The sequence below is a fragment of the Nerophis lumbriciformis genome, linkage group LG17 (assembly GCF_033978685.3).
Source record: "Nerophis lumbriciformis linkage group LG17, RoL_Nlum_v2.1, whole genome shotgun sequence".
Classification (NCBI taxonomy): domain Eukaryota; kingdom Metazoa; phylum Chordata; class Actinopteri; order Syngnathiformes; family Syngnathidae; genus Nerophis; species Nerophis lumbriciformis.
In genome coordinates, this window is record NC_084564.2 from 41,032,636 (window position 1) to 41,057,759 (window position 25,124).

A 25,124-nucleotide genomic window follows, 5' to 3' on the forward strand; every position below is an offset into this window, starting at 1 on the left:
GGGCATTACACTACAGGCTCTTCTCACTCTTTCTTGTCTCTCCTTCTCACAGAGACATAAAACAAGCGCACCTTCTTACATACGTCACATACGTGCAACGTCATACGCCCTCGCCGAGCAGAGAGGTAGCGGCATGGTTAAAGGGGAACATTATCACAATCTCAGAAGGGTTAAAACCATTAAAAATCAGTTCCCAGTGGCTTATTATATTTTTCGAAGTTTTTTTCAAAATTTTACCCATCACGCAATATCCCTAAAAAAAGCTTCAAAGTGCCTGATTTTAACCATCGTTATATACACCCGTCCATTTTCCTGTGACGTCACATTTAGTGAAGCCAACTAGAGATGCGTGGTTTGCGGACACAACCGCGGAGTCCGCGGATTATCCGCAGATCGGGCGGATGAAATTAAAAAAAATTAGATTTTATCCGCGGGTCGGGTCGGGTCGGGTGGTTGAAATAAAAAAAAATTAGATTTTAAATAGATTCAGGCGGGTGGCAGTTAAACCAATTGGGAAATATATATACATAGTTAAATGTTGTTACCCACATACGAAAAACGAGCAGGCACCTGCAGCATATGCCACAACAGAAGGAAAAAAAAAAAAGACATGGACACTTTTACGGAGCGGAGAAACTTTATTAATGAATAAAGTTTCCCTTCCCCCGAGAGGGCCCCACCGGGAGCCGTAGCTGAGGCGATCCGCGAGAAGGGCCCGACGCACGTCCAGGGTCACCACCGCACCGACACCCCGCCTCGTCCGCCTTCGCCGCGGCCGGCGTCACGCGCAGCAGGTAAGCAGCTTACCTGCCCGCCACCCCCGTGGCCGGGGGCTCGTAACAGGGGTCACTCCGCGCGCTCCGCCCGCGCAGCTTACCTGCCCGCCACCCCCATTGCCGGGGGCACGTAACAGGGGTCACTCCGCGCGCAGTGCGCTCACGAAAGGGGTGGGGCTCACCCTGGTTGATATAGACAGCAGCTGGACGGTGGCCATGGAAGTTGGAACCCGCTAAGGAGTGTGTAACAACCCACCTGCCGAATCAACTAGCCCTGAAAATGGATGGCGCTGGAGCGTCGGGCTCATACGCGGCCGTCGCCGGCAGCGAGACGCGCTTGGAGGTGCGCTCAGCGCGGCTCCCATACGATTGCGCACTGGTGTGCGTCTGGGTCGTGACAGCGTGGCACGCGAATGTTTGCACTGCATTGGATCAGTCTCCTTTCTTTAACAGGCAAAAGCTTTATAACCTCACTAATGCCTTGCATCGTCTATATTAGATATATAACAACGGGCGGGTGCGGGCGGATGCGGTTCTGATCAAATGTTACATCGGGTGGATGGCGGGTGGTTGACGACTTTCTGATGCGGTTGAGGATGAAATAATTGCCTATCCGCGCATCTCTAATGCCAACACAAACAAACATGGCGCATAGAACAGCAAGCTATAGCGACATTAGCTCGGATTCAGACTCGGATTTCAGCGGCTTAAGCGATTCAACAGATTACGCATGTATTGAAACGGATGGTTGTAGTGTGGAGGCAGGTAGCGAAAACGAAATTGAAGAAGAAACTGAAGCTATTGAGCCATATCGGTTTGAACCGTATGCAAGCGAAAGCGACGAAAACGACACGACAGCCAGCGACACGGGAGAAAGCGAGGACGAATTCGGCGATCGCCTTCTAACCAACGATTGGTATGTGTTTGTTTGGCATTAAAGGAAACTAACAACTATGAACTAGGTTTACAGCATATGAAATACATTTGGCAACAACATGCACTTTGAGAGTGCAGACAGCCCATTTCAGGCGTGCTAAGAATATATATTTTTCCACGATTTCAGCACTCAGGTTAACCATACGCAAATAGACACAAAATACTGCATTACACAAGACTACCCGAATGTACTCGAATGATTGAAAAAAATAAATGTTTTTAAGCTAAATTATTGGTAAACACAGTTTATGTATAATAATGTACGTAAAACCGCGAGTAATGAATAAAGTTTTCATCAATTAATATATTCTGTAGACATACCCTCATCCGCTCTCTTTTCCTGAAAGCTGTTGATGTCACCAGGCCAGGGAAGCTAGGGTCGATATTCTTCTCTTGATCATCTTCGGTGGCATAAGGGACGGTTGCCATCTCTGTCGTAGCATAGCTTTCGTCGGTAAAGTGTGCAGAATAAACGACTGACCATTTCGTCGGCTTTCCCCACACCCTCGTATTTTGAACAAATTGTGTCCAATTTCTTGCCACTTTGGCATCTTTGGGCCACTGGTGCAACTTGAATCCGTCCCTGTTCGTGTTGTTACACCCTCCGACAACACACCGACGAAAGTGAGAAAATGGCGGATTGCTTCCCGATGTGACGTCACTCCGAGAGCGAATAATAGAAAGGTGTTTAATTCACCAAAATTCACCCATTTAGAGTTCGGAAATGGGTTAAAAAAATATATGGTCTTTTTTCTGCAACATCAAGGTATATATTGACGCTTACATAGGTCTGGTGATAATGTTCCCCTTTAACGATAGCTGTGATGCTAGCAGTGCGGTGCGAGTGGTAATACGAGAGGAAGAAGGTGCCAATCTGGTAACAAATGAAGGAAGAATTAATTCCAAGAAAAACAGCAGGGAGTCCATTGTCTGGCGGTGGTTTGGCTTCAAGCGGGAAGTTGTTGAACAGACAACAGTAATATGTCAAGTATGCGGCAAAAGTGTTGCTACAAAAAGTAGCACCACTGCTTAGGGATGATGTTTGATAAGAAATTATCGAGTTCGAGCCTATTATCGAATCCTCTTATCGAACCGATTCCTTATCGATTCTCTTATCGAGTCCAGATAGGTTGTTGTATATGGAAAAAAACACACAATATTTGGTTTAACAAAAGCTCACTTTTATTATATAAGAAAAAAATAAAATCTAATAAATAAATAAATATTGACTGTTACCCCCCCTAAAAAAATAAAATAAAATAAATAAATATTGACTGTTGTTACCCAAAGTATATTAAGTGGGATTTTTCAGAAAAACAAATATATACAGTAACACAAAAACAACCTGTCTCTGTGATCACTATAGGTGTATAAATAATAATATAGTGTTAAATAAAATCAGTCCCTTGGGCACAAAACTGAAAATAATACAGCTCTCCAAAAAGTGCAATTCTGCTGCTATTTGACATAACTGTTTGTTATGATGCTTTGACATTTTTGCACTTTATTTCTTTATTGAAAGAAAATTCTATGAAGAGAAACGTTGTTTGCAAATGGGGTTACAATGCTAAAAAATGAAAAGTTAAAGCTAAAAAAAGAAATACACTTTATTGAGTTGACATTATTTCTTTATAGGGGGAAAGATGTGATGTTATGATCTAGGGAATATAACAACAACACTACCCAGCATGCAACGGGAGTGACGAGCATGCGCAGTAGCCCCGTAATGTGTTGTTGCATGTCGCCACCCGGCAGCTAAGAATGAGGTTATGAGCACGCTGTGAAAGTAAACGTCAAGAACTCAGCCAACACGCCTCGTCTGCATTATTTATAATTAGACAGATAACACATATACAGTGTGATTTTGTTTTGTTTACAAGGAAAGAAAAACAAAAGTTAAAAAAGGGAGATATATGTTGTATGTATATATATATGTATGTGCTGCGCTTGCTTTAAGAACGTTGCCGTAAAGGAGGTGCGTTGCTAGCCTGGTTGCTATGTTTCCGGTTGGTCGTAAAAGTGTTGGTCATGTGTTTGTACCCTGCTCAAATCTCTCAGTAAACTTATTCATTGGATTATACCTTTTGTTTTGAACTTTATTACACCTTGGAACGCTTTTTCCCGTCCATTGTTTTTCCTGCTTTCTCTATCTGTGCCTAATGACTGAGCTACGTGATGTCATTTCTTGTGATGTCTCACGGGGCATTTCTGGCCGGGACGGGATTCGTTCCCAGGGATAAAGAACCAACTCTTTTTCTTTACTATAGTGGTCTCGATAAAGGGTACTGTTTCTCAAAAAGGGATTTGAGTCCGAGGACTCTGTTCTTTTCTTATCGAACAACCGGGAAAACCGGTTTCGAGTATCATCCCTACCACTGCTAATATGAAGCATCATTTGAAAAGTCACCCGCTAGAGAATGAAGAGTGTGTGAAACTCCGCATGTCAACATCTCCGTTCGGTGCCACACCCACAAAATACCCAAGCAACCATTTCCACATCAACACCGTATGAAAAAACTAGTCAACAACAGAAGGAGATAACGTCCGCAGGAACCTACCACATAGCGAAGGACATACACTATTTGATTTCCTATTATGCAGCTCATTTTTATTTGACACTTATTGAAATATCTTGTGTGACATCATGCACAAAAGTGCACTTTATTCGTTTTAAACTATTGTAGTGGCGTTCTGTACAAAAAGTGCACTTTAAGTGTTGTTTTGATATGTCATCTTAGTGACATCATGCACAAAAGTGCACTAATAGCTTGTTTTAAAATGTCTCTGACAATCTTGCACTTTCTGTTTTGGAAATGACATGAATGTTTGTGCCACTGCTTAATAACTCTTTAATAAATACACTTTTACTTGTGATTTCCCTCTCTGCATGAATGTATAAAAGTAGCATATATTAATGCAGTATGAAGAAGAATGTTTTAATGTAGACACATAGAATCATCATACTGCTGTCATTATATGCATCAAGTGTTCATTCAAGGCTAAGGCAAAATATCCACATATATATGGTGTATGGTGACATGGACTAAACATATCCACATATATATGGTGTATGGTGACATGGACTAAACATATCCACATATATATGGTGTATGGTGACATGGACTAAACATATCCACATATATATGGTGTATGGTGACATGGACTAAACATATCCACATATATATGGTGTATGGTGACATGGACTAAACATATCCACATATATATGGTGTATGGTGACATGGACTAAACATATCCACATATATATGGTGTATGGTGACATGGACTAAACATATCCACATATTATCGCCCAGCCCTAATCTGGAAGAATATATACAAGAGGAGTGGCATCAGTTCTAAAGTGGATGAAAGTGAGTGCGGTTGAGCCAGAAACAATGCAAAGTCAGTACTACTATAATTTACAGAGATGACACTGAAGAAGGGAGAGACCCACCCTAAATGTGTGATTTCCACAGTTTGAGGGCGGCCTACCTTCAAAAACACGCATTGGCATGAGGGGGAAATAGCGCCTTTTAAACAGTCAGCTCTGTTAAGATGATCAAAATAGCTGCTTTTTAAGCACTGCCTTTTCTCTCAGATTTTCTTGCCCGTTTCCTTGGAGAGCTCCTTCCAACACGCAGCGCCAGTTGGTACACTGTTGTACACTAATCTTCATCAGCCAGCCTCAGGCGCTTTTCTCTCTTTACAACGCTCCGCTTTCTTCCGTGGGGTACGTATAGCGTTGTGTGCGGTGTGGCCGTGCCTTTTTATTACCGTTGCTCTGGTGCATGTCAATTTCCACTGCCCAATACCCGCGCACAATTGTCTTGTGTTTAGTCCTGGCCTCCTTTTTGTGACCAAAATGCATTACAAGTAGGGCTGGGCGATACGGCCTTTTTTTAATATCTGGATATGTTTAGTCCATGTCACGATACACCATATATATGTGGATATGTTTAGTCCATGTCACCATACACCATATATATGTGGATATGTTTAGTCCATGTCACCATACACCATATATATGTGGATATGTTTAGTCCATGTCACCATACACCATATATATGTGGATATGTTTAGTCCATGTCACCATACACCATATATATGTGGATATGTTTAGTCCATGTCACCATACACCATATATATGTGGATATGTTTAGTCCATGTCACCATACACCATATATATGTGGATATGTTTAGTCCATGTCACCATACACCATATATATGTGGATATGTTTAGTCCATGTCACCATACACCATATATATGTGGATATGTTTAGTCCATGTCACCATACACCATATATATGTGGATATGTTTAGTCCATGTCACCATACACCATATACAGGTAAAAGCCAGTAAATTAGAATATTTTGAAAAACTTGATTTATTTCAGTAATTGCATTCAAAAGGTGTAACTTGTACATTATATTTATTCATTGCACACAGACTGATGCATTCAAATGTTTATTTCATTTAATTTTGATGATTTGAAGTGGCAACAAATGAAAATCCAAAATTCCGTGTGTCACAAAATTAGAATATTACTTAAGGCTAATACAAAAAAGGGATTTTTAGAAATGTTGGCCAACTGAAAAGTATGAAAATGAAAAATATGAGCATGTACAATACTCAATACTTGGTTGGAGCTCCTTTTGCCTCAATTACTGCGTTAATGCGGCGTGGCATGGAGTCGATGAGTTTCTGGCACTGCTCAGGTGTTATGAGAGCCCAGGTTGCTCTGATAGTGGCCTTCAACTCTTCTGCGTTTTTGGGTCTGGCATTCTGCATCTTCCTTTTCACAATACCCCACAGATTTTCTATGGGGCTAAGGTCAGGGGAGTTGGCGGGCCAATTTAGAACAGAAATACCATGGTCCGTAAACCAGGCACGGGTAGATTTTGCGCTGTGTGCAGGCGCCAAGTCCTGTTGTAACTTGAAATCTCCATCTCCATAGAGCAGGTCAGCAGCAGGAAGCATGAAGTGCTCTAAAACTTGCTGGTAGACGGCTGCGTTGACCCTGGATCTCAGGAAACAGAGTGGACCGACACCAGCAGATGACATGGCACCCCAAACCATCACCCAACCATGCAAATTTTGCATTTCCTTTGGAAATCGAGGTCCCAGAGTCTGGAGGAAGACAGGAGAGGCACAGGATCCACGTTGCCTGAAGTCTAGTGTAAAGTTTCCACCATCAGTGATGGTTTGGGGTGCCATGTCATCTGCTGGTGTCGGTCCACTCTGTTTCCTGAGATCCAGGGTCAACGCAACCTTTACCAGTCAAAGAGCCTTTTTGACCAGTTTCAAAAATTAAAGAAAACAATGGGAGCCACAAAAATCTTTTGAAATTTAAAATGAAATAACATGCATACAAAGTTTTTTTTTCTTGCTTTGTGCTATGTATAAACCAAGGATCTCAGACACGCGGCCCACACCTTAATATGAAAATTGAATGTTAGTGCGGCCCGCGGGTTTTATATGAATGGCGCTTGACAGCGGCATACTTGTCAACCCTCCCGATTTATCCGGCAGACTACGAATTTCAGGGCAAGTATTCTCTCGAACGTGCCGTGATGGTGCAGCTTTTAGCGCCCACTACAACCAGTGTGCCGGCTCAGCCACGCGTTGTATGGGGCATCTGCTTGCTCACGTAAGTGACAGCAAGGCATACTTGGTCAACAACCACACAGGTTATAATAATAATAATAATAACTGGGATTTATATAGCGCTTTTCTAAGTACCCAAAGTCGCTTTACATGTAGAACCCATCAATCATTCACACCCGGTGGTAGTAAGCTACTTTCATAGCCACAGCTGCCCTGGGGTAGACTGACGGAAGCGTGGCTGCAATTTGCGCCAACGGCCCCTCCGACCACCACCTATCATTCATCATTCATTTCACCGGTGTGAGTGGCACCGGGGGAAAAGGGTGAAGTGTCCCGCCCATGGACACAACGGCAGCGATTTTTGGATGGTAAGAGGCGGGGAGCGAACCTGCAACCCTCAGGTATCTGGCACGGTTGCTCTACCCACTACGCCATGCCGCCCCTTAGGTTACACTGACGGTGGCGGTATAAAAAACACTCTTACTAATAATGCGCCACACTGTGAACCCACACCAAACAAGAATGACAAACACATTTCTGGAGAACATCTGCACCGTAACACAACATAACAAATACCCAGGATCCCATGCAGCCCTAACTCTTCCGGGCTACATTATACACCCCCGCTACCAAACCCCGCCCACCTCAACCGACGCACAGGTGGGGGGGGGGTTTGATAGCGGGGGTGTATAATGTAGCCCGGAAGAGTTAGGGCTGCATGGGATTCTGGGTATTTGTTCTGTTGTGTTTATGTTGTGTTAAGGTGCAGATGTTCTCCCGAAATGTGTTTATCATTCTTGTTTGGTTTTGGTTCAAAGTGTGGCGCATTATTAGTAAGAGTGTTAAAGTTGTTTTATACGGTCACCGTCAGTTTAACCTGTGTGGCTGTTGACCAAGTATGCCTTGCTGTCACTTACGTGTGCAAGCAGAAGATGCATATAACAAGAGATTGGGCTGGCACGCTGTTTATACAGATTGTAGAGGGTGCTAAATGCTGTACCATCATGGCACGCCCTTAATATTATTGTAAGGGTGAAAATCGGAGAATATTAATTCCGGGAATTTTGTGAGAGGGGCACTGAATTCCGGATTTCTCCCGGGAAAATCAGCTGAGCCGCATCAAAGTGATCAAAGAGCCGCGGGTAGCCGACCCCTGCTCTAGCGGGTGACTTTTCAAATGATGCTACATATTAGCAGTAATGCTACTTTTTGTAGCAACGCTTTTGCCCCACACTTGACATATTACGGTTGTCTGTTCAACATCTTCCCGCTTGAAGCCAAACCACCGCCAGACGATGGACCCCCTGCTGTTTTTCTTGGGAATTAATTCTTCCTTCATTTGTTACCAGATTCGCACCTTCTTTCTCTCGTATTACCACTCGCACCACAGCTAACGTTACCCATGCCGCTACCTCTCTGCTCCGCGAGGGCGTATACGTATGTGACGTACGTAAGAAGGTGCGCTTGTTTTATGTCTCTGTGAGAAGGAGAGACAAGAAAGAGTGAGAAGAGCCTGTAGTGCAGGGGTCCTCAAGTACAAATCTTGAAGGTCCACAAATGTTTTTTTGAAACAGGCTGGGTCCGTTTATTATCGGTCAAGCTTATATAGTAGCAGGAGGTAGGTAGTTTAACATTTTCTTAAAATTAACAAAAATAAAATAAATATCCAATAAAATACATGAAATATTTTCTTTGAAACAAAAATAAATAAGAACTTTGAAAAAATTTGTCCTCTGCATTTGACCCATCCCTTGATCACCCCCTGGGAGGTGAGGGGAGCAGTGGGCAGCAGCGGCGCTGTGCCCGGGAATCATTTTTGGTGATTTAACCCCCAATTCCAACCCTTGATGCTGAGTGCCAAGCAGGGAAGAATGCTGGTATGAGCTTTTAAACATAACCCGTTAACTGCTGCCAATCAAATGGTGAATAAGATACTCTTTAGGGTTCATATGTTTGTAAATCTGACTGTGATGAAGTCAGTGCCTCACCAGCCATCAACCTCACCGCACGTCACTGCTCTGTTGCTATTTGTTGTTGTGTCATAGATTTAACAAAAATCTTGCTTGATGTTTCATATGGCTTTTTCAGCCTCGTGATTTCTTTTTTTCTTAGCTCTGAATCATGAGGAAATGTCTCTTCAAATTCGCGGTGCTCTTTCAGATAGTGACGTTTCAGATTTTCACTTTTCACCAGAGCAACAGTAGTGTTGCATAGTAGACACATTGGTCTGGTACTTGCAGTAGGTAGGATGAAAACATATTGCTCTGTCCATTCTTCCTTGAAACGTCGGTTTTCCCTGTCCACCTTTCTTTTACCAGCCTGAGCCAACTTGGAGCGTGCCATTGTGATTTGATTCACATTCAGTGACTGACAAGTGAACAGTTAGCGAAGTAGCGATACGAGACAACTGTGTGCCTGCAGCGAAAGGTTCCATGCACTGTGCACATGACCCAGGTGGTAACAGCCTATCAGCGCGTCGTTGTGAAAGAGATGACAACCCATACCCCGGAATTAGCCAAGCAGAGTGGCGTTCTCTCGCTCTCACTCCGTCTCTCTCTCTTTCTCTCTGAGAGAGAGAGAGAGAGAGAGAGAGACGGAGTGAGTGAGACACGAGAAGTGTAAACGAAACGTGGAGATATTTGACTAAAAACAACAAAGAACGTTGACATGCGCTAGCGATAACTCACAGATAAATACAATTATTATATTTTTTTATAATAATTATAATAATAAAAAAAACTTTTTTTTTTTTTTTTTTTTTTTTTTTTTTTACTATAATTTGTGCTGGGTCCGGACATGGACCGCGGTCCGCCTGTTGAGGATCACTGCTGTAGTGTAATGCCCGCAGCTAAAAGCAACTGCGTGAGAACGTATACTCCAATATCACCATATAGTCATTTTCTATATCACACAGACAAACCGGCGATATATGGAGTATATCGATATATCGCCCAGCCCTAATTACAAGTTAGCCTGCGAGAGAGCAACGGACAGAAAACTGGATAATGCTGCTGTCGAGCTTGTCACCTGTCGCATGAAATATAGTTGACCTAATAGGTAGCAAAAAAACAGTCGCAAGTTACACAATGTGCAATAGTGCTTTGACCGCAGTGCTTCATAGTTCTTCTTTTTGGCTTTCACAGGCGGAACCTCACCAAGCTGTCGCTGATCTTCAGCCACATGCTGGCCGAGCTGAAGGCCATCTTCCCCAACGGTCTGTTTCAGGGCGACAACTTCCGCATAACCAAAGCGGACGCGGCAGAATTCTGGAGGCGTGCCTTCGGGGACAAGTAAGAAATGTTTTTTTTAATGTTGTATTGCTCTGCAGGTTTCAACCAATGTGACATCTTGCCCTTTCGTGACTACAGTGGCACCCCAACTTAGGAGTGTTTTCAGATATCTCTTATTTTTTTTGTTATGTTTTAGGTTGCGAGCAAAAATTGAGCTTGGTTGAAGTAGTTTTTGGCCACAGCTCGAGATAAAAAAAAAATCCCGCCATCCAACAACAGGCACTAAAAGAAGCGGTCCTTGTCCGAAACTTGTCCTACCACTTAGCCAATACGGCGAGTCAGCCCGACCGCATCACACAAGCCGCCGCCTTCCTCCGTGGCATGCAGCCACAAACGTCTGGACATTTATCCATGAAAATATGGAGAAGCTGCATTAGATGTGTCGCAATTGGTTCTGTCCAGTCCTGACTCAACAGACTGGACAATCATGCATTCACTTTGGTACACAAATATTCACTCTTACCTCTCTAGTCCGTCACTCAAACATGTCCATGTGCAACATAAACAACCATTTCCTTGTTCCTATTGCTACATGACAAGGAAGCAGCTTGTAGTAAACACCTCTGTCTGCTTACCAATTATCACATCATTTCACAAAAGTACTGTAGTTGTTATAGTAGTATATGCTATTGGAAAGCTATTAAGTGGATTTTTCTTTTTAAAACCTTGTCACATGTTAAAATTTGATTAAATGGATTAAAATTAATTGATTTGAGATACCTGTCGGGTTCAAACACTGATGACATCTATTAAACAGACAAAGAAGCTAGGACAGACTTAAATGTGGCTCAATGAGGAGAAACGCGTAGACCTGGACCCTTGTACAGTGTCCCACCACGCTCTCGACGAAAGATTGTACGCCTCCTCTTTTATTTGGACTGTCCCTGATTACATGGCAACAGCTTTTTCTAAAGGAAAGGGGGTCGTAAACTGCTGTTGCCTTTGGTTACAAAACAGTTCAAAGAAGTGGTGCCTGAAGGGGGGTCAGGTCCTGCTTCCTCTCCGCTTTGTAGATCTCGGGTAAAGACAAAAATCTTCCCGTGGATTACAATACATCAAAGAAACTGACACCTTCATGTCGCTTCCCATCCTACACAGTGGAGTTTTACAAGCCTTTTGATTTGTAAGATCAAAGACAGCTTTTGTCTGCTCGCCGGGAACTCATTGAAACACAGTTTTGTGATAACTTAGATACAATTATTCTGACAATACCAGCTTAGTTATTGAACAAATTGACCTCGTAAGTTGAGGTACCACTATACTTGTACTTAATTATTGCCATTGCACTTGTGTTTTTAGTGCCAGCCGATCAAATTGCAAGCACCTGTACTGGACACAAATCATAATACAACCACAATGTGGAAACACATGATTTTGTAGTGAAATTAGTTATCCATCATAAGTCCACTTTAATCACTCAAGCTACAAAGCTTTTATTTCTAATCATTAAGGTTTAAAATGATTTAGTTCATTTAGCTTGTCCTTCAAATTATAGAACAACAGTTTGTGTATGTGAGGGGTGAGTACTGTACTTTTTATCTGATAGCACACCTCAGTCACTAGGAGTCATACCCAGCGTTTATGCAGCAAAATAATGCGACCGCCGGTACTAGGGGAAACAAACAAAACAAAAAAACATCTCAAGTAACTCATAATTTAAATAATTGTATTTGTACATTGTTTCATATTCTGCAAGTATACTTTCTTCTAATACAAACATTTGCTCCAAATAAAACATTACAGCTTTACATATTGTATAGTTATCAGCGTTATTTTGATTCTTAATTGTGAATTTATTCAAAGACTGTCTGGTCTTACTTGTTGATAGTAGAATATAATATTTTACATGACTTTTACTATTATTACTATTTTTAATGACTTTGTTGAAACAAAATGTTAACAATTCATAGAACCTTTTCTATAACTTACAATGCAGTTGTTGTCTTTAGTAGTGTTAGTAGTAGTAATGAACAATGGCGACTGAAGTAGTAGTAGTGTAGTAAACAATGGCGACTGAAGTAGTAGTAGTGGTGAACGATGGTGACTGTAGTAGTAGTAGTGGTGAACGATGGTGACTGTAGTAGTAGTGGTGAACGATGGTGACTGTTGTAGTAGTAGTGGTGAACGATGGTGACTGAAGTAGTAGTAGTAGTGGTGAACGATGATGACTGTAGTAGTAATAGTAGTGGTGAACGATGGTGACTGTAGTAGTAGTAGTGGTGAACGATGGTGACTGTAGTAGTAGTGGTGAACGATGGTGACTGTTGTAGTAGTAGTGGTGAACGATGGTGACTGTAGTAGTAGTAGTAGTGGTGAACGATGATGGCTGTAGTAGTAATAGTAGTGGTGAACGATGGTGACTGTAGTAGTAGTAGTAGTGGTGAACGATGGTGACTGTAGTAGTAGTGGTGAACGATGGTGACTGTTGTAGTAGTAGTGGTGAACGATGGTGACTGAAGTAGTAGTAGTGGTGAACGATGGTGACTGTAGTAGTAGTGGTGAACGATGGTGACTGTTGTAGTAGTAGTAGTGGTGGTGAAAAAGGTTGACTGAAGTAGTAGTGGTGAAAAATGGCAACTAAAGTAGTATTTGTGGTGAACAATAGCGACATAAGTAGTATTTGTTGTGAACAAAGTCGACTGAAATAGTATTTGTTGTAAACAATGGCGACTGAAGTAGTAGGAGTAGTGAACAATGGTGACTGAAGTAGTAGGAGTAGTGAACAATGGCGACTGAAGTAGTAGAAGTAGTGAACAATGGCGACTGAAGTAGTAGAAGTAGTGAACAATGGCGACTGAAGTAGTAGGAGTAGTGAACAATGGCGACTGAAGTAGTAGGAGTAGTTAACAATGGCGACTGAAGTTGTAGGAGTAGTGAACAATGACGACTGAAGTTGTAGGAGTAGTGAACAATGGCGACTCAAGTAGGAGCAATAGTGAACAATGGCGACACAAGTAGTAGGAGTAGTGAACAATGGTGACACAAGTAGTAGGAGTAGTGAACAATGGCGACTGAAGTAGTAGGAGTAGTGAACAATGGCGACACAAGTAGTAGGAGTAGTGAACAATGGCGACACAAGTAGTAGGAGTAGTGAACAATGGCGACTGAAGTAGTAGGAGTAGTGAACAATGGCAACACAAGTAGTAGGAGTAGTGAACAATGGCGACACAAGTAGTAGGAGTAGTGAACAATAGCGACTGAAGTAGGAGTAGTGAACAATGGCAACGGAAGTTGTAGGAGTAGTGAACAATGGCAAGTGAAGTAGTAGGAGTAGTGAACAATGGCAAGTGAAGTAGTGGGAGTAGTGAACAATGGCAACGGAAGTTGTAGGAGTAGTGAACAATGGCAAGTGAAGTAGTAGGAGTAGTGAACAATGGCGACTGAAGTAGTTGGAGTAGTGAATAATGGCGACTGAAGTAGTAGGAGTAGTGAACAATGGCAAGTGAAGTAGTAGGAGTAGTGAACAATGGCGACTGAAGTAGTAGGAGTAGTGAACAATGGCGACTGAAGTAGTATTCGTAGTGAACAATGGCAACAGAAGTAGTAGGAGTAGTGAACAATGGCAAGTGAAGTAGTGGGAGTAGTGAACAATGGCAACTGAAGTAGTAGGAGTAGTGAACAATGGCAACAGAAGTAGTAGGAGTAGTGAACAATGGCAAGTGAAGTAGTGGGAGTAGTGAACAATGGCGATTCAAGTAGGAGCAGTAGTGAACAATGGCGACTGAAGTAGGAGCAGTAGTGAAGAATAGCCACTTAAGTAGGAGTAGTAGTAGTGAAGAATAGCCACCTAAGTAGGAGTACCGGTACTAGTAGTGAAGAATAGCCACTTAAGTAGGAGTACTAGTAGTGAACAATGGCGACTGAAGTAGTAGGAGTAGTGAACAATGGCGACTGAAGTAGTAGGAGTAGTGAACAATGGCGACTGAAGTAGTAGGAGTAGTGAACAATGGCAACGGAAGTTGTAGGAGTAGTGAACAATGGCGACTGAAGTAGTTGGAGTAGTGAACAATGGCAACGGAAGTTGTAGGAGTAGTGAACAATAGCGACTGAAGTAGTAGTAGTGAACAATAGCGACTGAAGTAGGAGTAGTGAACAATGGCAACGGAAGTAGTAGGAGTAGTGAACAATGGCAAGTGAAGTAGTAGGAGTAGTGAACAATGGCGACTGAAGTAGTATTCGTAGTGAACAATGGCAAGTGAAGTAGTAGGAGTAGTGAACAATGGCGATTCAAGTAGGAGCAGTAGTGAACAATGGCGATTCAAGTAGGAGCAGTAGTGAACAATGGCGACTGAAGTAGGAGCAGTAGTGAACAATGGCGACACAAGTAGTAGCAGTAGTGAAGAATAGCCACTTAAGTAGGAGTAGTAGTAGTGAAGAATAGCCACCTAAGTAGGAGTACTAGTAGTGAAGAATAGCCACTTAAGTAGGAGTACTAGTAGTGAACAATGGCGACGGAAGTATTATTTGTAGTGAACAATGGCGACTGAAGTATTATTTGTAGTGAACAATGGCGACTGAAATAGTAGTAGTAGTGAACAATGGCCACTGGAGTAGTAGTGGTAGGGTTCAATGGCTACTGAAGTAGTAGTGAACAATGGTGATTGAAGTAGTAGCAGTTGTATTAGTGAACAATTGTGCCCCAAGCAATCCAGATTGTTGAGCTAAAACTAAACAATGTGTAACATTGGTTACTTTTATAGTTGTTTTGTATGATCATCATTGTTGTATCGTATTTATAATGTAATGACTTGTCAGTTTTCTGTAGTGTTGGAGTTGAAGATGTTTGGCCATGAATGGGTCACGTAAGGTCCTCTGTAGATTCCCAGGGGGGCGGTGGGGGGGGGCAAGCATAATGAAGCCTTTCCTGTAGTAATTGTGAGGCTCCTAAGTGACATTTGACATTGTTGTCCTTTTGTCCAAAAGGACCATCGTGCCTTGGAAGGTGTTCCGTCAGTCCCTCCACGAGTTCCATCCTATCAGCTCAGGCCTGGAGGCCATGGCCCTCAAGTCCACCATCGATCTCACCTGTAACGACTACATCTCCGTTTTTGAGTTTGACATCTTCACCAGGCTTTTCCAGGTACTCAAAACAACACACTCAGACTAACCCCACAGCTGACTTTTCCACGTTGAATATTGTTTACCTGACATGCATTGGATGTGTCTATTCCTTCCCCAGATCAACATTCCTATTATGTGTAATTAACAGCCCAGGATGACATTTAGACATGAATCATACATCTACATTCTGTAATCATGCGCTCACTAATAAAATACCCCCAAAAATGTGGCTTTACAGTTCATAATTTGTGTGGTGCAGGCGTGACTTAACATCTTTCCTTGTGTTTTGCATTGCAAGAAGCCTCAGGAGAAAGGAGGTCAGAAGGCGGATTAATCTACAAAGCTCATTTAGCTAATTACGTGTGTGCAAGCATTTGCTTATCAACACAACACTAAAAGAAGTCTATTTCACACCAGTTCTTGTTGTGTACCATATCTGTGTGTTCTGCAACAAGTTGTGCTCGCACCAGGAATGTCCTAACTTCCTCCACCAACGACCTGAAACTGAAAACTCAAAGGAGAAATCCAGGCCATTTTGATGATTATAGTAGAAGAATAGAATAAAATAGAATGGACTTTATCGTCATTATATTTGCATATAACGAGATTAAGGACTCCAATTTAAGGTGCGATAGTGGAAACAAATATGGAAGAAAAATAAATCACATAAGTAATAAAGATAAAAAATAAGAATTGAAAGAAACCGACGACTAGAGCTGGTCGATATGGCCTTTTTTTAATATCTCGATATTTTTAGTCCATGTCACGATTAGGGATGTCCCGATCCAGGTTTTTGCACTTCCGATCCGATACCGATACTGTTTTTGCACTTCCGATCCGATACCGATACTGACCGATACTGGCCTATCCGAGCATGTATTAAAGTTTAAAGTTATTTAGCCTACTTAGTTGTCAGAATCATGTTGAAAAGGGTTTTAGTACTCTTGATAACAACTAGCCAGCTGAATTAGGGGAGTTTGAATAATACACAATGGTTGGTAACAAGAAACTGACCTGTTTATTCAAGGATAAACACAAAATAGACAAAATGATACATGACAAACAGAAATGGCATCATTGAACTAGGGCTGGGCGATATGGCCTTTTTTTTAATATCGCGATATTTTAAGGCCATATTGCGATACACGATATATATCTCGATATTTTGCCTTAGCCTTAAATGAACACTTGATGCATATAATCACAGCAGTATGATGATTCTATGTGTTTTGATTGATTGATTGAGACTTTTATTAGTAGGTTGCACAGTGAAGTACATATTCCGTACAATTGACCACTAAATGGTAACACCCCAATAAGTTTTTCAACTTGTTTAAGTCGGGGTCCACTTAAATTGATTCATGATACAGATATATACTATCAGATATATACTATCATCATAATACAGTCATCACACAAGATAATCACATTGAATTATTTACATTATTTATAATCCAGGGTGTGGAGGGGGGCGCCGGATGTAAGTGTCAAAAAGACAGCCAAAAGAGTTTGATATGAGAATAAATCTAAAGTTAAAATATAGGGTAGAAATGCACCCATTTGCAGGAAATGTAGTCTTGATTTTCAAAATGTTCTTTCAAGGCTTGCATGTCTACATTAAAACATTCTTCTTCATACTGCATTAATATATGCTACTTTTAAACTTTCATGCAGAGAAGGAAATCACAACTAAAAAAATCACTACTTTTTTCATACGGTGTTGATGTGGAAATCTTTGCCTCTGCATTTTGATGGTGTGGGCGTGTGGCACCGAATGGAGTTAAGCGTCTCGACAGACGTTACAATATTTGAACAATGATGACGAAAACTGTTTTCTCTGTCGTGTCCGTGTGTCGAAAATCGTTATGCGCTTATTTTTTTATTTGATTTTGTGCGTGGCATAGATTTGCTGTGCGCAGAGGACGCTTAAACAGTGCGCAATTGCACAGGCGCGCACCTTAGAGGGAGCGTTGCTCGCACGGCTGCGCTAGCATCACAGCTAACGTTAGCCATGCTGCTACCTTTCTGCTCGGGGAGGACGTATACGATGTGACGTATGACGTGACAGTATGTGACGTATGTCGTGACAGTATGTGACGTATGACGTGACAGTATGTGACGTATGACGTGACAGTATGTGACGTATGACGTGACAGTATGTGACGTATGACGTGACAGTATGTGACGTATGACGTGACAGTATGTGACGTATGACGTGACAGTATGTGACGTATGACGTGACAGTATGTGACGTATGTCGTGACAGTATGTGACGTATGACGTGACAGTATGTGACGTGTGTCGTGACAGTATGTGACGTATGACGTGACAGTATGTGACGTATGACGTGACAGTATGTGACGTATGACGTGACAGTATGTGACGTATGACGTGACAGTATGTGACGTATGACGTGACAGTATGTGACGTATGACGTGACAGTATGTGACGTATGACGTGACAGTATGTGACGTGTGTAAGAAGGTGCGCTCGCTGTCTGTGAGAGGGAGACACAGGAAAGAGTGAGAAGAGCCTGTCGTGTAATGCCAGCAGCTAAAAGCTACTGCGTGAGAATCCACAGACCTGTGGATGTGTTGAAGGTGTGCTGGAAAATGCAGAACGGAAATTAGGGAGCAGCAGAAAAGTGGAATGTATTATTTAAATCGGTGCGTTGGAAAACACGGACCAGAGTTTTTTTTTTTTTTAACTGGATCTGGATCGGCATTTTCCCATGCCTTGCCGATACGCATTTTTTGGCAAATATCGGCGGCCGATCCGATCCAAATATAGGATCGGGACATCCCTAGTCACGATACACCATATATATGTGGATATGTTTAGTCCATGTCACCATACACCATATATATGTGGATATGTTTAGTCCATGTCACCATACACCATATATATGTGGATATGTTTAGTCCATGTCACCATACACCATATATATGTGGATATGTTTAGTCCATGTCACCATACACCATATATATGTGGATATGTTTAGTCCATGTCACCATACACCATATATATGTGGATATGTTTAGGCCATGTCACCATACACCATATATATGTGGATATGTTTAGTCCATGTCATGATACACCATATATATGTGGATATGTTTAGTCCATGTCACCATACACCATATATATGTGGATATGTTTAGTCCATGTCACCATACACCATATATATGTGGATATGTTTAGTCCATGTCACCATACACCATATATATGTGGATATGTTTAGTCCATGTCACCATACACCATATATATGTGGATATGTTTAGTCCATGTCACCATACACCATATATATGTGGATATTTTGCCTTAGCCTTGAATGAACACTTGATGCATATAATGACAGCAGTATGATGATTCTATGTGTCTACATTAAAACATTCTTCTTCATACTGCATTAATATATGCTACTTTTAGACTTTCATGCAGAGAGGGAAATCACAAGTAAAAGTGTATTTATTAAAGAGTTATTAAGCAGTGGCACAAACATTCATGTCATTTCCAAAACAGAAAGTGCAAGATTGTCAGAGACATTTTAAAACAAGCTATGAGTGCACTTTTGTGCATGATGTCACTAAGATGACATATCAAATGAAAGTGCACTTTTTGTACAGAACACCACTACAATAGTTTAAAACAAATCAAGTGCACTTTTGTGCATGATGTCACACAAGATATTTCAATAAGTGTCAAATAAAAATGAGCTGCATAATAGGAAATCAAATAGTGTATGTCCTTCACTATGTGGTAGGTTCCTGCGGACGTTATCTCCTTCTGTTGTTGACTACTTTTTTCATACGATGTTGATGTGGAAATGGTTGCTTGGGCATTTTGTGGGTGTGGCACCGAACGGAGATGTTGACATGCGGAGTTTCAAGCACTCTTCATTCTCTAGCGGGTGACTTTTCAAACGATGCTACATATTAGCAGTAATGCTACTTTTTGTAGCAACGCTTTTGCTCCACACTTGACAAACTACAATTGTCTGTTCAACATCTTCCCGCTTGAAGCCAAACCAACGCCAGACGATGGACCCCCTGCTGTTTTTCTTGGGAATTAATTCTTCCTTCATTTGTTACCAGATTCACACCTTCTTTCTCTCGTATTACCACTCGCACCACAGCTAACGTTACCCATGCCGCTACCTCTCTGCTCGGCGAGGGCGTATCGACTTAGACTTAGACTTCCTTTTTATTGTCATTAAAATTTGAACTTTACAGCACAGATAATGAACGAAATTTCGTTACATAAGCTCATGGTAGTGCAGGATAAAAAAGCAATAAGGTGCATATATATATAAATAAATAAATATAAATAATATATAAATATATGTATAAAATAAATAAATAAATATATATATATAAATATATATAAATAAATAAATAGATTAGTGTACAGATAAATATATTGCACTTTTTCACAAGAAGTGCGTAAGAAGTGCGTCCACGTAAACGTGTACGCACTTCTTACATACGTATGTGACGTATGTAAGAAGGTGCGCTTGTTTTACGTCTCAGTGAGAAGGAGAGACAAGAAAGAGTGAGAAGAGCCTGTAGTGTAATGCTTGTAGCTAATAACGTATACTCCAATATCACCATATAGTCATTTTCTATATCGCACAGAGACAAACCCACGATATATCGTCCAGCCCAACTGACTACTATCCAATAATGTAATGTTTTTTAACAGGTTTAAACCAATAATATGTTTTATGTACCGTATTTTCCGCACCATAAGCCGCCCTGGGTTATAAGCCGCGCCTTCAATGAACGGCATATTTCAAAACTTTGTCCACCTATAAGCCGCCCCGTGTTATAAGCCGCATCTAACTGCGCTAAAGGAATGTCAAAAAAACAGTCAGATAGGTCAGTCAAACTTTAATAATATATTAAAAACCAGCGTGATGTGGGCGCGCATGGAGTCGTATATCAACATGGACGGAGCTGCGTGAAAAAAGCCACCCGGCCTCTTCGCGTAAACTTACCTTAACCACTCGCTCATCTTTTCTTCATCCATCCATCCCTTCGAGTTAGCTTTTATGATGACGCCGGCTGGAAAGGTCTCTTTTGGCAAGGTCTTCCTTTTGAATATCACCATGGGTGGAAGTTTCTGGCCATTAGCATGGCAAGCTAGAACCACAGTGAAGGATGACTTCTCATTCCCTGTGGTGCGAATATTCACCGTACGTGCTCCCGTTGTATCCACAGTGCGGTTCACAGGAATATCAAAAGTCAGTGGAACCTCGTCCATGTTGATAATGTTCTCTGGCCGGATCTTTTTTTCAGCTATCTTGTTTTTACAATATGCACGGAAAGTAGCCAGCTTTTCTTGAAAGTCTTTAGGCAGTTGCTGTGAAATAGTAGTCCGTGTGCGGATGGAGAGATTGCGTCTTTTCATGAACCGGAAACCTGTCGCTTAGTAGGAGCCATTTTGTGGTCTTTACAGATGTAAACACACAAAGGAAATGAAACGTAATATCCGCGCGCTTCTTCTTCTTCTACGGGGGCGGGTGGTTGCTTACAGTAGAAGAAGAAGCGCTTCCTCTTCTATGGGGGCGGGTGCTTACCTTGGCGGTTGCTTGCGTAGAAGAAGAAGCACTTCCTCTTCTACGGGGAAAAAAGATGGCGGCTGTTTACCGTAGTTGCGAGACCTAAACTTTATGAAAATGAATCTTAATATTAATCCATATATAAAGCGCACCGGGTTATAAGCCGCACTGTCAGCTTTTGAGTAAATGTGTGGTTTTTAGGTGCGGCTAATAGTGCGGAAAATACGGTATTTTAAAAAACAACAACCTGCATGTAAGGTTTGGTTATTTTTTATTCGCGTTATCTTATTTGTTACATTACACCTTTTACTCTTTTTCAACCTTTCGCTTTGCTGTTTTTTTTTTTTGTTTTTTTTTATATGTGCAGTGGGCCAGAGAAAAAACAAGCTGCAGCCCGCTAATAGATTTTTCGGACATTACTTACCTCTAATTGTCTAAAAACTCCAAAGGGGAACTGACACCTTTGCATTCTGACCATGACGTGCACTTTGTGATCGTGATAGGCTGCAGCAAAAATGTTTCCACATCTCTTTACGCACGTATTTAGTCCGGATGATGTTTGCTTTTTTTGTACTGTTTATTATGAGTTGAGCCTGAGAAAAGGGAACTTGACTTTTAAGAAGATGTTATACGACATCACCACAATAAGAGAGATGAGTCCCTTCTCCAAAATGTCCAAAAAAGTTGTACTTGATACTTTCTTTGTGCAAAGAATTTAAATAACCATCACATTAAATTTGTATACACATACATCATGAGACTTGCAGAAGAGACTCTCTTCTGTTACTTAATCAGATAGAATTGTGGTGTATTTTGCTTCTTGCAATTTCAACTCAGAGCTTCCAAGTGTTGTTTTTTTGACACTGGTCATTGTGATTACCACTTAGAGTACTTTTCATTATTGCAATGTTGACTTATTTGTCACTCTCTGTCTCCTGTGTGTGTGTGTGTGTGTAGCCCTGGTCGTCACTGTTGCGGAACTGGAACAGCTTGGCAGTTACTCATCCAGGCTACATGGCCTTCCTCACTTATGACGAAGTCAAAGCGCGGCTGCAAAAGTTCATTCACAAACCCGGCAGGTGAGAAGTGGTTTAGTTATGACCTCCTGTGGAATATTAGGGATATATGCAGTATTCTTTAGTTTGTGTCTTTTTAAATGTATTACCAATACCAGAATTAACATTTCACATGTGAATAATGCTGTATAATAGACTATTTATATTATTCACGTGTGAATAATGCTGTATAATAGACTATTTATATTATTCACATGTGAATAATGCTGTATAATATACTGTATTTATAGTATTCACTTGTGAATAATGCTGTATAATAGACTGTATTTATAGTATTTACACGTGAATAATGCTGTATAATAGACTGTATTTATAGTATTCACATGTGAATAATGCTGTATAATAGACTTTATATTATTCATATGTGAATAAGGCTGTATTATAGACTGTATTTATAGTATTCACATGTGAATAATGCTGTATAATAGACTGTAATTTTATTATTCACATGTGAATAATGCTGTATAATATACTGTATTTATAGTATTCACATGTGAATAATGCTGTATAATAGACTGTATTTATAGTATTTACACGTGAATAATGCTGTATAATAGACTGTAATTATATTATTCACATGTGAATAATGCTGTATAATAGACTGTATTTATAGTATTCACATGTGAATAATGCTGTACCATAGACTTTATAGTATTCACATGTGAATAAGGCTGTATTATAGACTGTATTTATAGTATTCACATGTGAGTAATGCTGTATAATAGACTGTAATTGTATTATTCACATGCGAATAATGCTGTATAATAGACTTTAAAGTATTCACATGTGAATAATGCTGTATAATAGACTGTAATTTTATTATTCACAGGTGAATAATGCTGTATAATAGACTGTATTTATAGTATTCACATGTGAATAATGCTGTATGATAGACTGTATTTATAGTATTCACATGTGAATAATGCTGTATAATAGACTGTATTTATAGTATTTACACGTGAATAATGCTGTATAATAGACTGTAATTATATCATTCACATGTGAATAATGCTGTATAATAGACTGTATTTATAGTATTCACATGTGAATAATGCTGTACAATAGACTATAGTATTCACATGTGAATAAGGCTGTATAATAGACTGTATTTATAGTATTCACATGTGAATAATGCTGTATAATAGACTTTATATTATTCATATGTGAATAAGGCTGTATTATAGACTGTATTTATAATATTCACATGTGAATAATGCTGTATAATAGACTGTAATTGTATTATTCACATGTGAATAATGCTGTATAATATACTGTATTTATAGTATTCACATGTGAATAATGCTGTATAATAGACTGTATTTATAGTATTCACATGTGAATAATGCTGTATAATAGACTTTATATTATTCATATGTGAATAAGGCTGTATTATAGACTGTGTTTATAGTATTCACATGTGAATAATGCTGTATAATAGACTTTATAGTATTCACATGTGAATAAGGCTGTATTATAGACTGTATTTATAGTATTCACATGTGAATAATGCTGTATAATAGACTGTATTTATATTATTCACATGTGAATAATGCTGTATAATAGACTGTATTTATAGTATTCACATGTGAATAATGCTGTATAATAGACTGCAATTTTACTATTCACATGTGAATAATGCTGTATAATAGACTGTGTTTATAGTATTCACATGTGAATAATGCTGTATAATAGACTTTATAGTATTCACATGTGAATAAGGCTGTATTATAGACTGTATTTATAGTATTCACATGTGAATAATGCTGTATAATAGACTGTATTTATATTATTCACATGTGAATAATGCTGTATAATAGACTGTATTTGTTATTCACATGTGAATAATGCTGTATAATATACTTTATATCATTCACATGTGTATAATGCTGTATAAAAGACTATTTATATTATTCACATGTGAATTAATGCTGTAAAATAGAATGTATTTATATTATTCACATGTGAATAATGCTGTATAAAAGACTATTTATATTAGTCACATGTGAATTAATGCTGTATAATAGACTGTATTTATATTATTCACATGTGAATAATGCTGTATAATAGACTGTTTGTTATTCACATGTGAATAATGCTGTATAATAGACTATTTATATTATTCACATGTGACTAATGCTGTATAATATACTTTATTTGTATTAGTCACATGTGAATAATGCTGTATAATAGACTGTATTTATATTATTCACATGTGAATAATACTGTATAATAGACTGTATTTGTTATTCACATGTGAATAATGCTGTATAATAGACTATTTATATTATTCACATGTGACTAATGCTGTATAATATACTTTATTTATATTAGTCACACGTGAATAATGCTGTATAATAGACTGTATTTATATTATTCACATGTGAATAATGCTGTATAATAGACTTTATATTATTCATATGTGAATAAGGCTGTATTATAGACTGTATTTATAGTATTCACATGTGAATAATGCTGTATAATAGACTGTATTTATAGTATTCGCATGTGAATAATGCTGTATAATAGACTGTATTTATAGTGTTCACATGTGAATAATACTGTATTTATAGTATTCACATGTGAATAATGCTGTATAATAGACTTTATAGTATTCACATGTGAATAAGGCTGTATTATAGACTGTATTTATAGTATTCACATGTGAATAAGGCTGTATTATAGACTGTATTTATAGTATTCACATGTGAATAATGCTGTATAATAGACTGTAATTTTATTATTCACAGGTGAATAATGCTGTATAATAGACTGCATTTATAGTATTCACATGTGAATACTGCTGTATAATAGACTGTATTTATA

General features: G+C 39.8%; 1 protein-coding gene across 1 annotated transcript in view; it reads left to right on the forward strand.

Moving 5' to 3' along the window:
- Positions 1-25,124, forward strand: part of cbl (Cbl proto-oncogene, E3 ubiquitin protein ligase) — a 205,467-nt gene that overhangs the window by 119,220 nt on the left and 61,123 nt on the right. Inside the window, exons 3-5 of the mRNA XM_061973246.2 lie at positions 10,458-10,604; positions 15,528-15,684; positions 22,183-22,304. Of these exons, the coding sequence (XP_061829230.1) occupies positions 10,458-10,604; positions 15,528-15,684; positions 22,183-22,304 (426 nt within the window). The remainder of the gene's footprint in view (positions 1-10,457; positions 10,605-15,527; positions 15,685-22,182; positions 22,305-25,124) is intronic.